General features: G+C 50.3%; 1 protein-coding gene across 1 annotated transcript in view; it reads right to left on the bottom strand.

The window, feature by feature from the left end:
* The window catches only part of LOC144891365 (uncharacterized), a 447,120-nt gene extending 433,855 nt beyond the window's left edge, over positions 1–13,265 (bottom strand). The window contains exon 1 of the mRNA XM_078774676.1: positions 11,104–13,265. Within this exon, the coding sequence (XP_078630802.1) occupies positions 11,104–12,861 (1,758 nt within the window). The 5' untranslated portion in view covers positions 12,862–13,265. The remainder of the gene's footprint in view (positions 1–11,103) is intronic.
* Positions 13,266–17,843: the final 4,578 nt, after the last annotated feature.

Raw genomic sequence — 17,843 nt, 5'->3', positions numbered from 1 at the left:
GAACATCTGTTTTAAAGACCTGGAGGGAGGAGTGGGATTGAAGGGAGTGGGGGAGTTTGTTCCAGAGGCGGGAGAAAAGAGGAATGAAAGAGTGAAGGTGAGCAGAGAGTCTTGATTTTGGCAGTTTAACCATAAGAGGGTTGCAGGCAGATCTTGTGCGACCTTTAGGAATATTTGGGGGACAGAGCCCAGAGAGAGCTGGAGGAGCAAGGCCGGAGAGGAGTCGGTAGAAGACAGAAAAACCACCAACCTGCCCAGATCACATGTTAAATGCAGCCATAAGCCCAGAACACATGTTAAATATAGCCATATGCCCAGATCACATGCTAAATGCAGCCATCAGCCCAGATTACATGTTAAATTTAGCCATCAGTCCAGATCACATGTTAAATGCAGCCATAAGCCCATAACACATGCTAAATGTAGCCATAGGCCCAGATCACATATTAAATTTAGCCATCAGCCCAGATCACATGTTAAATTTAGCCATCAGCCCAGATCACATGTTAAATGCAGCCATAAGCCCAGAAAACATGTTAAATGTAGCCATCAGCCCAGATCACATGTTAAAATTAGCCATCAGCCCAGATCACATGTCAAATATAACCATAAGTGCAGAACACATGTTAAATGTAGCCATAATCCCAGATCACATGTTAAATTTAGACATAGGCCCAGATCATATTTAACATGTGATCTGGACTGATGGATAAATTTAACATGTAATTTGGGCTGATGGCTGCATTTAGCATGTGATCTGGGCTGATGGCTAAATTTAACATGTGATCTGGGCTGATGGCAAAATTTAACATGTGATCTGGGCCTATGGCTACATTTAACATGTGTTCTGGGCTTACGGCTGCATTTAACATGTGATCTCGGCTTATGGCTAAATTTAACATGTGATCTGGGCTGATGGCTGCATTTAGCATGTGATCTGGGCTAATGGCTAAATTTAACATGTGATCTGGGCTGGTGGCCACATTTAACATGTGATCTGGGCCGATGGGCCACATTTAACATGTAATCTGGGCTGATGGCTGCATTTAGCATGTGTTCTGGGCTGATGGCTAAATTTAACATGTGATCTGGGGTGATGGCTAAATTTAACATGTGATCTGGGGTGATGGCTAAATTTAACATGTGATCTGGGCTGATGGCTAAATTTAACATGTGATCTGGGCCTATGGCTACATTTAACATGTGATCTGGGCCTATGACTACATTTAACATGTGTTCTGGGCTTTTGGCTGCATTTAACATTTGATCTGGGCTGATGGCTAAATTTAACATGTGATCTGGGCTGATGGCTAAATTTGTCATGTGATCTGGGCTGATGGCTAAATTTAACAGAAGCCATGCCAGGAAAAGGCCAAGGCCAAGCCTAACTTTTTCTTCGTCCGATAAATCTGACGGACTTTGGGAAGTCGATTTCTCATCTGACATGTCTCACTCTCCCCACCATCAATTAGATGCAAATTTACATGTAACTTTATTTAGGCTAACTTGAGTAACAAGACTTTTAACTTTTTACACGAATCAGCCGAATGCTGGTAGGGACAAGAAGCCCAATTAATTGCAGTTTCACTCGATATCTGGCCAATGCCTCACTTGGCAAATGTTCCGTATACCGAGAGGACATTGCAAACAGTTGGATGAACTAAATGTATCAATAATTCAACCAAACTAAAGCGACTGATGAGCAAGTATGTTTCCGAAAGCGAGAGTCGTTGTGCACAAGGGAACTACGATAATACGTGTGATCATGCGTGAAATGGCTTTTGTTTTCCCCTTTGCCAATATGGCGGTCGCGTATCCAAGCAAAATCACGTGACTGTGACGTCACGCCGACCCCTCCAATATATCGTTTTTAGACCAATCGCTCCATGGTGAAGAATCGCTTTAAAAAATTCTCATATCTGGATCCGTATTTGAATCTTCTCCAAAATCCAATCAATTCTTCCTTGTCACACACTGAACCTGCCCCCCCCCCCCAAGTTTCGGTCGAATCCATCCACAACTTTTTGAAATATCGTACGATATATCGTTATTGCTCTGTCTCTCGGTGGCGAAGAATCACTTTAAAAAATTCATAACTCTCGTATCTGGATCCGGATTCGGATGTTCACAAAATTCAAATCAAATCGTCCAATTCACACACTCAGCCTGCCCACCAGATCTCATCTAATTCCGTCAATAACTTTGTGAGATATCCTGCACGCAAAAAAACTGACAGCGGTGAAAACAATCTCTGTCCATTCCAGATGGCGGTGGTAAAAAGGTAGGGCAGAAGGGGTGGGGTTTACATGCACCCAGTGAACTCCCCCCCCACCCCCCCCCCCCTGGATCCGCCCCTGGGTTATGACAAAACTTGGTGGATTTTGGTTTAGGTATGGATGCAGATCTGGCCTATCAGTTGCATACAAAGGGTTCAAAAGGTAAACTGTCCAGCCGGATGGAGGTATGCTCACTACCGAGAGCCGTTCTAAATCCATTTGCATTTAATCTAATATTGTAATTGTATTGCCTATTTATATTTGTTATACAAAATGCAGTGACCCACCCTAACTGAAAAGTAACTTGTTTTATGCATACATAATTAAAATAGAAGGCTGAAGGAACTGCGCTCCAACGCGAGTCGAAAGAATTGACGCGACCAAAGACGGAATTCGTCCGAGTTGCTTTATTGAAACAAAACAGCTCAGGTATTCTGACAAGCCTGTTTATCGGGCAGCAATATATATACACATTTATGTCGGGAAGTTTGCCCGGCAAAAGCTATACCGGGCATGCCCGGGTGTCAAGGACGAGCCTTGGAAAGGCGAGTCTGGACCTGCCCGGGCGTGTTTGGCTGCGGCCTGGCAAGTCGAGGCTGGGCGTGCCCGGGCGCTCTGGGCGAGCCCTGGAAAGGCGATAGCGGGCATGCCCGGACGCTCTGGGCGAGCCCTGGAAAGGCGATAGCGGGCATGCCCGGACGCTCTGGGCGAGCCCTGAAAAGGCGATAGCGGGCATGCCCGGACGCTCTGGGCGAGCCCGGGAAAGACGAGACCGGGCGTGCCCGGGAGGTTCGGGCGTGCCCGGGAACAGTGAGTCCGGGCATGCCCGGGAGAGGCGCGTCTGGCCGTGTTCTGGCCGGTGCAAGGCGATTGTGTGCATCCAGCGGTAACCGCTACACACGCCCCTCCAGAATCGACCTGCACCGGCAGGGTCAATTTAAGGGGGGTCCGGATGACCCGGCCAAAGCGACCCCTGGAGGGTCGTGGGGAGGGGTCCGACGTGGTGGTGGGTGGTCGAGCGGGGGGAACTGTGGACGGGGGGCGGCCTCGCCGCGGAGGAAGGGCCAACCATGGTGGTCAGTCGACGTCCATGTGCGCCGGTTTGAGGCGGTCCACAGAAATCCGGTCCGGCCGGCCGCCGAAGTCGACGATGAAAGACTTGTCGCCCCGTCGCAGGACCCGGAAGGGCCCGTCGTACGGCGGCCGGAGTAGCCCCTGGTGCGCGTCATGACTCACAAAGACGTACTCCGCTGTGCGAAGCGCCGGGGGGACGTAGGACTGGGGGCCACCGTGGCGGGACGTCGGCACGGGGGCAAATCGTCGGGCGGCCTCCTGGAGGTCCGAGCGCTGGCAAGCGGCGGACCAGGGACTGGTAGCGTCGGGCACGAATTCGCCCGGGACGCGGAGCGGCTGGCCGTAGACGAGCTCGGCGGCGGATGCCTGGAGGTCTTCCTTGGGGGCCGTGCGAAGGCCCAAAAGGACCCACGGCAGCCGGTCGGCCCAACCGTCGTCCTGAAGGCCGGCCATGAGTGCGGCCTTCATGGAGCGGTGAAACTGCTCGCACAACCCGTTGGCTTGGGGGTGGTAGGCCGTGGTGCGGTGCAGCGGGACCCCCAACGAAAGGGCGACCGCGCCCCAAAGCTCAGACGTGAACTGTGGGCCGCGGTCGGACGAGATGTCCGCTGGTGCGCCGAAGCGCGCGACCCAGGTGGCGATGAACGCCTGCGCCACGTCGGTGGTGGTGGTGGAGGCGAGGGGCACAGCCTCCGGCCACCTGGTGGTCCTGTCCACCATGGTGAGCAGGTGGGTGAACCCCTGCGAGGGGGGCAGGGGACCCACCAGGTCCACGTGGACGTGGTCGAAACGCCGTTCAGGCACGGCGAAAGGTGCCAGCGGGGCCTGGGTGTGGCGCTGGACCTTGACCCGCTGGCAGGCCGTGCAGGCGTTGGCCCAGTCGCGGATGTTTCGTCGAAGGCCGTGCCAGACGAAACGCGCCGACACCAGCTTCTGAGAAGCTTTCCGGCCCGGGTGAGTAAGGCCGTGGATGGAGGCGAAGATGCGGCGCTGCCAGGAAACGGGCACGATGGGGCGAGGCTGGCCCTGGGAGATGTCGCAGAGCAGGACGGTGCCCGCGAAGGGAATGTCGGCCAGGCGGAGGCCCGTGTCCGCCGCACGGAGTGCCTGCACCGAGGCGTCGGTGGTCTGGTCGGCCGCCATGAGCGCGAAGTCCACGCCGAGGTGGACCGCGTTCGCGCTGGCCCGAGAAAGACAGTCGGTCACGGCGTTGTCTTTGCCGGCGACGTGCCGGATGTCCGTGGTGAACTCCGACACGGCGGAGAGGTGGCGCTGCTGGCGGGCCGACCACGGCTGCGTGACCTTAGCCATTGCATAGACCAACGGCTTGTGGTCGACGAAAGCCGTGAACGGGCGGCCCTCCAGGAGGTGTCGGAAATGGCGAACGGCCAGGAATAGCCCGAGCAGCTCGCGGTCGAACGTGCTGTAGTTTAACTCGTTCGGCCGGAGTTGCCGGCTGAAAAAAGCGAGTGGCTGCCAAACCCCGTCCACCCATTGCTCATGGACGGCGCCCACCACGTAGTTGGAGGCGTCCGTAGTGAGGGCAATGGGCGCGTTGAGCACCGGGTGAGCCAGCAGCGTTGCGTCGGCGAGGGCCCGTTTGGCGCTGGTGAAGGCCGCGTCCATGGCAGCGGACCAAACAATGTCATGCTTGGCCGGCTTGCCCCGGAGGGCCTCGTAAAGGGGCCGCATGAGCTGAGCAGCACGGGGCACGAATCGGTGATAAAAATTCACCATGCCGAGGAACTCATGGAGGGCCTTGATGGAACGGGGACGCGGGAACGTGGTGATGGCCTCGACCTTGGTCGGCAGCGGCACGGCCCCGGTCTTGGTGATGCGGTGGCCCAAAAGGTCAACGGTCGTCGTGCCGAAGTGGCATTTGACTGGGTTGACAATTAAGCCGTGCTCGCTGAGGCGACCGAACAGTGTTCGGAGGTGGAGGTGGTGCTCGGCGCGGGACGTGCTGGCGACGAGGATATCGTCCAGATAGACGAAAAGAAACGGCAGGTCGCGCAGCACGCCATCCATCAAGCGCTGGAACGCCTGGGCCGCGTTCTTGAGGCCAAACGGCATCCGCAAAAATTCGAACAGGCCGAACGGCGTGATGACGGCCGTCTTCGGGACGTCGGCCGCCCGGACAGGTACCTGGTGGTAGCCCCGTATCAGGTCAATTTTCGAAAAGATGACCCGTCCCGCCAAACGGGCGGAAAAGTCCTGAATATGCGGGATCGGGTACCTGTCGGGGGTGGTAGCGTCGTTGAGACGGCGGTAGTCGCCACACGGGCGCCATCCACACCCCGGCTTTGGCACGATGTGCAGTGGCGAGGCCCATGCGCTATCGGAGCGCCGCACGATGCCGAGGTGCTCCAACGCGTCGAACTCGGCCTTCGCCACGGCGAGCTTGGCCGGGTCGAGGCGGCGGGCCCTGGCATAGACCGGCGGGCCCGTAGTGGGTATGTGGTGCTCGATCCCGTGCCGCACCGCGACGGCCGAAAACGTCGGCCGCGTGAGGGCCGGGAATTCCGCGAGCAGGCGAGCGAACTCGTTCGCTGCCGGGAGGGCGCACGCCAGTTCGGTCGGCGTGGAGCTGCTCATCGTGCACGCCAGGGAGCTGAAGGTCTCGGCGTTGACAAGGCGACGACGTTTGACGTCGACCAGCAGCCCGTGCGCGCAGAGGAAGTCGGTGCCCAGCAAAGCCATGGGGACGCAGGCGGTCACAAAAGTCCATTGAAAACGCTGGCTGCCGAAGCAGAGGGTGACGACGCGTGGGCCGAAAGTGCGTATGGCCGAGCCATTAGCAGCGACCAAAGAGGGGCCGCAAACGGCTTCCCGCCTGTCCTGCTCGGAGGCGGGTATGACGCTCAGTTGGGCGCCGGTGTCACACAGGAAACGCCGCCCAGACGCTTTGTCCCGAATAAATAGCAAGTTGCCCGAGTGGCCGGCGCTCATAGCTGGGAATGAACGCCGGCCCGGCCGTTTCCCGACCTGCCAAAAGTGCACGGGGGCCGGCACGTCCGAGCCTTGTGTCCGAACCTGGCGTGGTAATAACACCACGCACAGTCAGGTGGAGGCCCCGGCCGTCGTGTCGGAAGTGGGCGGTGCGGCGTGGCGGCCGCCAGTTGCACCGGCAGTTCGGCCTCCAACCGCGCAGGGCGCTCGGGCGTCGTGGGCGTTGCCTCGGACGGCGGCGGGCTCCAGGTAACCGTGCCGATGTGCTGGCCCGCCGAGGAGATCTTATCGGCTTCCCTGGCGAGGGCGCGGGAATCCGTGATCAACGTGCCAGCCAGGGCGAGGCGTACCGGGTGAGGCAGCTGGCGAAGGAACAGCTCGCGGAACAGAAAATCCGGAGAGTGCTCACCGAGCAACGGGAGCATATAGTCCATGCGCTCGGACGGGCGCGTGTCGCCGAGCTCGGGCAGAGCGAGCAGGCGCCGTGCGCGGGCTGCCGGTGAGAGGGCGAAAGCGTCGAGGAGGAGTGTCTTCAGCGCGTCGTATTTGTCAGCAGCCGGCGGGTGCTCGAGGAGGCTCAAGGCGCGGGCCGCGGTGGCGGAACAGAGCGCCGCCACAACATGGTGGAAGCGGGTGTCGTCCGCGGTGATGCCTCGCAGGGCGAACTGAGAGTCCGCCTGAGCGAACCAAACAGCCGCGTGAGCCTCCCAGAAGGTACGCAGTTTAGGCGTCACTGCCGTATCCATGTCGGTAGGTCACCAATGAAGGAACTGCGCTCCAACGCGAGTCGAAAGAATTGACGCGACCAAAGACGGAATTCGTCCGAGTTGCTTTATTGAAACAAAACAGCTCAGGTATTCTGACAAGCCCGTTTATCGGGCAGCAATATATATACACATTTATGTCGGGAAGTTTGCCCGGCAAAAGCTATACCGGGCATGCCCGGGTGTCAAGGGCGAGCCTTGGAAAGGCGAGTCTGGACCTGCCCGGGCGTGTTTGGCTGCGGCCTGGCAAGTCGAGGCTGGGCGTGCCCGGGCGCTCTGGGCGAGCCCTGGAAAGGCGATAGCGGGCATGCCCGGACGCTCTGGGCGAGCCCTGGAAAGGCGATAGCGGGCATGCCCGGACGCTCTGGGCGAGCCCTGAAAAGGCGATAGCGGGCATGCCCGGACGCTCTGGGCGAGCCCTGAAAAGGCGATAGCGGGCATGCCCGGACGCTCTGGGCGAGCCCGGGAAAGACGAGACCGGGCGTGCCCGGGAGGTTCGGGCGTGCCCGGGAACAGTGAGTCCGGGCATGCCCGGGAGAGGCGCGTCTGGCCGTGTTCTGGCCGGTGCAAGGCGATTGTGTGCATCCAGCGGTAACCGCTACAAGGCAATGGTATATTAGCACATCAGAAATGCTCTAATTCCTACCAATAATGACTCTGCTTAGCATCTTTGTTGTTGCAAATGGTGTTGGCCAATTTGGTATTCCCATCTAGACACTCAGCTGATGATCCTAGGATCCCAGGTTTAAATTCCATACACTTTGTTGATTTGACCATTGTCTCTTAATGCACTTGTAATTCAGGCAATTATACACTGATGCCTCTTAATGTCCTCGTCCTGCATGTGATATATTTGGGAGCTCCTCCAGCAGCTTTGAAGATTTGCTTTAAAAGAAAGTATTTCTTAGGCACAAGGACCTACATTCACATTAATGTGTTTATTTACATCATCAAGCCATCAAACATCATCAAAATGATTCACAAAACTATAAATTAAATACCATCAGAATATCCAAAGAAAATATGTGAAAGTATTATATTATATATACTAGCCTGACTCGGCGTGCTCCGCGCGCCTCACCACACGTCGTTTCAGAGGGGAAGTCATCTTTGACCATTTCGGTGTTTTTTGGGTTTCATGGTGTTTTGGGTCTTCAGGGCCATTTGGGTCTTCAGGGTCTTTTGGATCCTCTGGGCCTTTAAGGGTATTTTGGGTATTTGAGGTGTTTGGGTCTTCAGGGTCTTTTGGGTAATTTGGTTCTTCAGTGTGTTTTGGGTCTTTGGGGTGTTTTGGGTCTTCAGGGTGTTTTGGGTCTTCGGGTGATTTGGGTCTTCGGGGTGTTTTGGGTCTGCGGGGTGTTTTGGGTCTTCAGGGTGTTTTGGGTCTTCGGGGTGTTTTGGGTCTTCGGGGTGTTTTGGGTCTTCAGGGTGTTTTGGATCTTTGGGGTGTTTTGGGTCTTCGGGGTGTTTTGTGTCTTTGGGGTGTTTTGGGTCTTCGGGGTGTTTTGTGTCTTTGGGGTGTTTTGGGTCTTCGGGGTGTTTTGGGTCTTCGGTGTGTTTTGGGTCTTCGGGGTGTTTTGGGTCTTCGGGGTGTTTTGGGTCTTCAGGGTGTTTTGGGTCTTCGGGTGATTTGGGTCTTCGGGGTGTTTTGGGTCTGCGGGGTGTTTTGGGTCTTCAGGGTGTTTTGGGTCTTCGGGGTGTTTTGGGTCTTCGGGGTGTTTTGGGTCTTCAGGGTGTTTTGGATCTTTGGGGTGTTTTGGGTCTTCGGGGTGTTTTGTGTCTTTGGGGTGTTTTGGGTCTTCGGGGTGTTTTGGGTCTTCGGTGTGTTTTGGGTCTTCGGGGTGTTTTGGGTCTTCGGGGTGTTTTGGGGCTTCGGGGTGTTTTGGGGCTTCGGGGTGTTTTGGATCTTCGGGGTGTTTTGGATCTTCGGGGTGTTTTGGGTCTTCGGGGTGTTTTGGGTCTTCGGGGTGTTTTGGGTCTTCGGGGTGTTTTGGGTCTTTGGGGTGGTTTGGGTCTTCGAGGTGTTTTGGGTCTTCGGGGTGTTTTGGGTCTTCGGGGTGTTTTGGGTCTTCGGGGTGTTTTGGGTCTTTGGGGTGTTTTGGGTCTTCGGGGTGTTTTGGGTCTTCGGGTTGTTTTGGGTCTTCGGGGTGTTTTGGGTATTCGGGTGTTTTGGGTATTCGGGTGTTTTGGGTCTTCGGGGTGTTTTGGGTCTTCTGGGTGTTTTTGGGTCTTCGGGGTGTTTTGGGTCTTCGGGGTGTTTTGGGTCTTCGGGGTGTTTTGGGTCATTGGGGTGTTTTTGGTCATTGGGGTGTTTTGGGTCTTTGGGTATTCAGGGTCTTTGGGTATTCAGGGTCTTTGGGTATTCAGGGTCTTTGGGTATTCAGGGTCTTTAAGTATTCAGAGTCTTTTTGAGCCTCAGGGCCTTGAAGGGTATGTTGGGTCTTTTGGGGTCTTCAGGGTATTTTGTGTCTTCAGGGGTCTTGGTGGTCTGAAAGGTCTTGGGGGAATTAAAGGGTCATCAAAGGTCTGGGGGGTCTCATCAGTCTTAACCTGATGTGATATCAGATCTTAACCTGATCAGGTGAGATGAGTCCGTCTCATCAGTCTTAACGCAATTAAGAGGGTCATTTAAGAGGTTGGTAATTTATTTGAAGAAGAAGACGTTTTCGTTGCAAATATACATACATACATACATACATACATACATACATACAAATATACATGCATACATTGCAAACCATATACGTTTGCTCTATTATAATAAGATGTTTTGGGTCTTCGGTGTGTTTTGGGTCTTCGGTGTGTTTTGGGGCTTCGTTGTGTTTTGGGTCTTCGGTGTGTTTTGGGTCTTCGGTGTGTTTTGGGTCTTCGGTGTGCTTTGGGTGTTCGGTGTGTTTTGGGTCTTCGGTGTGTTTTGGGTCTTCGGGGTGTTTTGGGTCTTCGGGGTGTTTTGGGTCTTCGGGGTGTTTTGGGTCTTCGGGGTGTTTTGGGTCTTTGGGGTGTTTTGGGTCTTCGGGGTGTTTTGGGTCTTTGGGGTGTTTTGGGTCTTCCGGGGTGTTTTGGGTCTTCCGGGGCGTTTTGGGTCTTCGGGGTGTTTTGGGTCTTCGGGTATTCAGGGTCTTTGGGTATTCAGGGTCTTTGGGTATTCAGGGTCTTTTTGAGCCTCAGGGCATTGAAGGGTATTTTGGGTCTTTGGGGTCTTTGGGGGTCTTCACGGTATTTTGGGTCTTCAGGGGTCTTGGTGGTCTGAAGGGTGTTGGGGGAATTAAAGGGTCATCAAAGGTCTGAGGGGTCTCAGCAGTCTTAACGCAATTAAGAGGGTTAATTAAGAAGGTTGTAATTTTATTTGAAGAAGAAGAAGACGTTTTCGTCGCATATAAACATAAACACATACATACATACCGAACCATTTACGTTTGCTCTATTATAATAAGTCATATATATATATATATATATATATATATATATATATATATATATATATATATATATATATATATATATATATTAGTGGGGGGGCCAATGTTTTCCCGTTGAATTCAAATGTTAATTTGTGGACACTGGTTGGGTTGTCTTTAGGGATGATAGAAGTTGTAGAAAAAATATGTCTCCATTTTTTTCAAGTTCTTTATAGCGGCCATTTTGGATTATCAAAATGGCGTTTGTTGAAAACCGAAATTGTCATTAGCTTGGCTTCTAAATGACCTAGAGTGTTAATTTTGGTGTCCAAATGTACATATTTGCGGATACTTAATCCAATAAACACACATTTATACACCTACATATGATCAAAAGGGTTCTTATGGCAGCCATCTTGGATTTTCACGCACTTATGCCAACACATATATATATTTTTTTCCATCATTTTCACTTCTAAATCACATAAAGGCTGGACTTTAGTGTTCAAATGTACACTTATAATGTCTTTGTGCAATATTTTTAGTTGGCAGTGTTCATTGTTACATTGAAGGATCTCCATCCTCCTCATCATCAGTGTTATCGATTCCCATGGGGCGCTCCTGACCCGTGTTACCACACACCTCTTCATCTGCCCCACACATACACATCTCAGAACAGTTGAGATGCTGAGACCTGCATGAGCAGTGAGACATGCATTGGGTCTTCTTGCAGTTACATTTGATTAGATGTGTGATGGCAGCTGGGGCTGGAGGGTCCTTGGTTGTGATGGGCACCAGCTGATCTCCTTCTGCTCTCCATCCATGTTCTGTTGGTTGTGGAAGCTGGGGGTCCGGTACATCAGCCTGATGCCACACCATGGCCTGGAAATGTGCACGAGCAATGGCTTCATGTAAAGCTCCCCGTGTTGGTGGCAGCTTCTGTGCCTCTAGCTGTTTCTTGGTAAACAGTCTCCACCTCAGCTTGCCCACATCCACAACTGTAGTACGAGGCTCATACAGCTGGCATACAAATGCCTCAATGTCACTTTCTGTGTCAGCTCTCAGCTCCTCAGAGGCCCCAAGGTCATGAAACGCAGATACCACCTCAACAGAGCACCTATTGAGGGCTTGCCAACATGTGAGCTTTCCCTTGCCGGCAAACCGACCAGTCTGGTCTGCTCCCGTGAATGCATGGAATCCTGGTAGGGCTGCAGCCTTCCTGACACCAAGTTCATGTACTATTGGTTCCAGTGAGATTTGCCTCTTCTTGTTCCCCACACCCGTGATGAAGTATGTGTCTTTGCATAGTTCATGGTACCGGTGGAGTGCTAGGATGAATACATCAGTATCAGGTGACTGAATGTACAGCTGTGTTGCACCTCTTCGGACGGCATCTAGACTGTGAAGAAAGATCCTCGTATCAGCCTCCTCCTGGGAGCTACGGAGATGCTGTACATCCATGCAGTTGGAGAAGACATCCTGCCTTGAAGTGACGATGAAGACCTTGGTAGTCCCCTCAAAGTGACACAGAGCTTTGTTTGCCAGATAGACAGTTAGCTCATCTTTGGTGTTGGTGTGCGACAGGAACTGTTTTGCTGTCAGTTTCCCAATCGGGGTGCTGTCTTGAACGTGGTAAGCAGTGGGCGGCTTGCCACCTTGGCGCCTCTCCCGTGTGGCCTCTTTCAGTGAATTTGGCAGATCATATCGGTCAAACACGAGGTGGACTTCATCATACCCGTTGGTCTTGCAGTCCAGTGTTGCATTGAAATGGCCAGCCCACTGGGCACATGTTTTGACCCATTGTGGCTTACCCATTGCTTGCACTAATGCCATGCCGTCTATGACAGTCACCTTCTTGGGAGGGGGTGGAGTATGTTCAGGATTGTCGTCGTCTGGCTGCTGACCAGTGCCAGTTGACTTCTTGGGTAGATCTTCTAGGATGCCCATGAGCTTGCTTTTGTCTGTGCATGGTAGTAGTGTCCCAGCCATTGCAAAGAGGGTTCGTGGAAGCGCGGTGAATTCATATTGACCTATGGCATCCTTCAAGTTGATCTCTGGTCGTGAGCGGGCCACGATCAGCATGCGCGCAAACAGTGACCTGTCGTCTTTCAGCTCTACAACCTTGTCTGCCAGTTTGTGCTTCACAGCTTTCCTGGCACTCTTCCACATCTTCAGTTTGACCTTTCCCATTCTGGCCCAAAGGTTGATTTCATTTGTGTTGATGCGCTCTGCAACAAACGTGTTATACGCTTTCTGACCAATCTCATCTTGGTTGCAGACATCCTTCTGTACTTCAGCTGGCATCACCACCTTGGTGATGATAGTCGTCAGGTCTTCACCCTCATGCGTCATGGGATTCATGGACTCTCTGATCACATTCTTCAGTCGACGAATGCCCATGCAGGAAATCCAGAAGCTTCTTGTTTCTGGTGGACTGATGGACTACAATGGCAACGGCAAGCTGCTGTGGCCATTCTAAGCGATGGCGGAATGGTGCATCTGGCTCTTTGGGCTTGTACGTGACTTGGCGTTTTGACTTGTAGCCGTACATGATGTTCTGACTGATGGTTATAACATCTCGATGAATAGTGGCTGAGCGCATAGTCTCTGGCTCAATGCTCGTGGCTGGTCCTTCCAGTAGCCAGCGGAGGAAAGCATAGAGTACTTTGGGTACATGCTTTTCAGCATCATCAGTGTTCATTTCTCCTTCAAATTGCCATGGGTGCTTGTTCTGACAAGCAATGGCACTGCGGAGAACAGAGGCACTCTCAAACAGTTGTTCGATGTTTTTTTCATTTGTCTTCGTCATTGCATCTTCGACAGCTGCATCACGCACGGCAGTGGAGAATACACAGTCTGACTCGTTTCGACGTTTTGGTTTCATGAAGTGAACGTCATCAATGTGAGAGTTGATTTCTCCTTCATGCCTTGGGTAGTAGGTGATGGGACATTGTGCACACCATTATTGTCAAGAATCCTGGAGTAAACCGACTTCAGGTCAGACATGTTGAGAATTTCACCAGCTTGGAGTAGAGAGCGAACAAGGCTGACAAACTCAATGTCTGCGGCTATTTTGATAACATTAGTTTCTTGCAGTATGTGTTCTTTGTCATCACTTGATGTCCCACTCTTGGGAGCACGTTGGACATTCTGCACCCAGCATGGGAGATGATACTTGACGTCGATCGCATGAGCATCATGTGCACTGATGGCAGCACTCAGCTGAACTTTCCACTTGTGGTTGCTGCCTTCTTCAACAGCTTTCTTCAGCTGTTTACCTGCGTTGAACGTGCATACAACATGTACACTTTCCTTAGTGACCTCTTGACAGAAGAAACAAAGGTCTCTGTTGAATGGAGTTGATGATGAACGTGTGAAGCGAAGAGTCTCGTCTTGCGTAGAACCTGAGGTACTTGCAGCGGCAGGTGCAGAAGAAGGACGTCCACACCTCTTATGAAGATGCTGGGTGTCGCCATGTTCGCAGGCTTTCTGGTGGCGAACTCTAGCACGCTCCAGGTGAGCAGTGTTGCATGTAGATCCATAACATGCCCGGTGCCACTTTGCTTTATTGTTCCTCAAGTCAGTGGCAGTGAAACAGCTTAATCGTTCGCTGATCTGTTTGAAGTCGGCATCACCATATCGTGCCCTCTCCTGGATGAACTGGAGAAACTTTGCATATGAGCCCAGTGCTGGCTCAGTCACTAGTGCACCTTGGGGATCCTGGCACTGAATGCAAAGTGTGAAATCAGTTTCTTTCTTGGTTTTCTTGCTTTTTGGCTCCATCATAGCTCAGGGTCACGAATCTGGAACATACAAATAACAAATAACAATTAAGATAGATGTGCATTAAGTTAGATTTTGGACACTGGTTCGGCTGTGCCATAAAAACCTATTTTTATCCCTTGTAGGTTATTAAAGAAGGTTTCATTCAATTCTCTATCCCCAAAAATGTACAACTGGACACCAGAATCGAAACTCTAGGTCATTTAGAAGCCAAGATAATGGAATTTTACGTTTTCGACATCCGCCATTTTGAAAATCCAAAATGGCCGCCATAAAGAACTTGAAACAATTGGAGACATATTTTTTCTAGAACTTATATCATCCCTAAAGACAGCCCAACCAGTGTCCAAAAATTAACAAGCAATTTCACCGGGCATTTCAATCTGCTACATTGGCCCCCCCACTATATATGTATATATATATATATCCAAATATATCTTCAGTTCTCCAGCTTTCAATGAGCGCACGTAATGACGTCACTGCCATGTACATACGCTCTGCCTGTCAAGCTCTCAAGAGAACCCTCCGACAGAGCAGAATTTTGATCTTAGTTCAGATACTGTCATAAGTGTATGTAAAACTCACAGTTTCAGGCGATTCCATATAATGAGTGGATACCAGAGATAATGTGCCATGTGGCAGATGGTACTTATTGCTCCCATTAAGGTACAGCATAGCTGGATGGGATACCTTAATGGCGGTTCACCACTGATGGTATGAAATCGCATAGTAACTGATAAATATATATATATATATATATATATATATATATATATATATATATATATATATATATATATATATATATCTGTGCAGCGTCTGTCCTGTGTTGTGTTGTGTTGTGGTGTGGTGTGTTGTGTTGTGTTGTCCTGTGTTGTCACTGAACTACTTTCTCAAACTTTTGTGAAATCGTACCAAACTTCTGGTATGCACATATCTCTCCCGTCGGTATGTCCTAAGGGTATTTGTTTTGAAAAATTTTCCAATTTTTTTTTTTTTTTTGGGGAATTTTTTTTTTCAACTTCAATTGTTTCTAAAACGTGATATCACGTATATTACAAATACATTTGTGCAAAATAATTGTTTGAATTATGATTGGTTTAAACCATGACAAAACAGCAACTCGGGTGCAGTCATTTATCTATATATCTACACATCTGGGCAGTGTCTGTGTTGTCACTTAACGACTCCCTCAAACTTTTGTTTCCGTGGTTGTGAGGTGTTTTAATAACATTGTGGTGGTTTTTAATCACGTGGTGGTGAGGTATTTTGAATTATGTGGTGGTGAGGTGTTTTTAAATGACGTGGTGGTGAGGTGTTTTAATATCACATGGTGGTGAGGTGTTTTGAATTACGTGGTGGTGAGGTATTTATAATTACGTGGTGGTGAAGTGTTTTTAATTAGGTGGTGGTGAGGTGTTTTGAATTATGTGGTGGTGAGGTGTTTTGAATTACTTGGTGGTGAGATGTTTTGAATCACGTGGTGGTGAGGTGTTTTTATTACGTGTTTTATGGCTGTGAGGTGTTTTTATTACGTGTTTTATGGCTGTGAGGTGTTTTTATTACGTGTTTTATGGCTGTGAGGTGTTTTTATAACGTGTTTTATGGCTGTGAGGTGTTTTTATTACGTGTTTTATGGCTGTGAGGTGTTTTTAATTTCGTTGTGGTGAGGTGTTTTTATTACTTGTTTTATGGCTGTGAGGTGTTTTTATTACATGCTTGATGGCTGTGAGGTGTTTTCAATTTCGTGGTGGTGAGGTGTTTTGAATTACTTGGTGGTGAGGTATTTTGAATTACGTGGTGGTGAGGTGTTTTGAATTACGTGGTGGTGCGGTGTTTTGAATTACTTGGTGGTGAGGTGTTTTGAATTACGTGGTGGTGCAGTGTTTTGAATTATGTGGTGGTGCGGTATTTTGAATTACTTGGTGGTGAGGTGTTTTGAATTACGTGGTGGTGCGGTGTTTTGAATTACGTGGTGGTGCGGTGTTTTGAATTATGTGGTGGTGCGGTATTTTGAACTACGTGGTGGTGAGGTGTTTTGAATTACGTGGTGGTGCGGTGTTTTGAATTACGTGGTGGTGCGGTGTTTTGAATTATGTGGTGGTGCGGTATTTTGAACTACGTGGTGGTGAGGTGTTTTGAATTATGTGGTGGTGAGGTGTAATCGTCTCAAACTTCCAGTCTGCAACTACCCCTCCCCTATGTATGTGCTGAGGGGTTCTTTCTTGAAGAAAAAAACATTCAACCTAAATCTTCAACCTAAATTGTCTATAAAAATGTAATATCACAAACACAACAAATACATTTGTGCAAAGTAATTGTTTGTATTATGATTGGTGAAAATCATGACAACTCAGGTACAGTCATTAGCCTCAGTTAAAATAAGCCCGTTCCTTAGTATCGATGCGCTCGCCTCACCAAGCTAGTATATATATATATATACAGTCACGTGAAAAAGAAAGTACACCCCATGTAAATTTTGACTTTTTCAACATATTTCAACATACAGCTATTTGATCTTCATTTCAACAAACATTTTGCTACCTCGGAGACATGCTGAATGGAGAAGGTGGATCAGACTCGGCAACGGTTGCTCGAGTGAGATGTGCATGGAAGAAGTTTCGGGAATTGAGTGGCGTGCTGATGATGAGGGGAGTGTCGTTGAAGCTGAAGGGAAAGGTGTATGCTGCATGTGTGAGAAGTGTTATGATTTATGGGAGCGAGACATGGGTAATGAACATAGAGCAGCAACGAAGGCTGGAAAGGGTGGAAATGCGAATGGTTCGACGGATGTGCGGAGTATCGTTGAGAGAGGGGAAGACAAATGATGAATTGCGAAAGATGATGGGAATAGAGCCTGTGATTGATGCTGTGAAGAGAAACAGGTTGAGATGGGTTGGTCTGTGTTGAGGAAGGATGAAAGTGACTGGTTGAGAAGAGTGATGGAAATGAATGTAGAAGGAAGTAGAAGATGGGGAAGACCGAGAAAGACTTGGCTAAAGATGGTGGAAGAAGAAATGCGGGCAAGGGGGTTAACAAGGAGAGATGCAGAAAATAGGGCAAAATGGAGAAGATTGTCATGGGGACCGCAAGGCTAACCCCCGCTCTAGCAGGGAAAATGGCCTTTAAAATGCATGTTGTTGTTAGTATCGATGCGCTCGCCTCACCAAGCTAGTATATATAGTATACAGTCACGTGAAAAAGTAAGTACACCCCATGTAAAGTTTTGACTTTTTCAACATATTTCAACATACAGCCATTTGATCTTCATTTCAACAATATTGATAGATAAAGGTGATATTGAAGAGCAGGGCCCTTGCTTGAGACGGACGAAGTGAAGGGCAAGACACAAACTCGTCCGAGAAGATGTTTATTGCAAAAACCAACTCGGGAACTCTGAAAAGCCCGTTTATCGGGCTGCATATACAGTATATATCAAAACCAGAAAGCACAACCGAAACCGAAAGCCACGCCTCTCAGGCGAGGCGCGCTTTGTTGGTCACGTGACCGACAGGTGCAAAGGATTTTAACCGCACGCGCGGCACGCTTTGGTGGTCACGTGACCAGCCACCCCGACGCCGTGGTTTGCCCGCCAGTTA

The sequence above is a fragment of the Myxine glutinosa genome, chromosome 3 (assembly GCF_964187855.1).
Source record: "Myxine glutinosa chromosome 3, kmMyxGlut1.1, whole genome shotgun sequence".
In the NCBI taxonomy this organism is placed as follows: domain Eukaryota; kingdom Metazoa; phylum Chordata; class Myxini; order Myxiniformes; family Myxinidae; genus Myxine; species Myxine glutinosa.
Note: the sequence above shows the minus strand (reverse complement) of the source record. Positions and strands in the feature narration are given on the sequence as shown.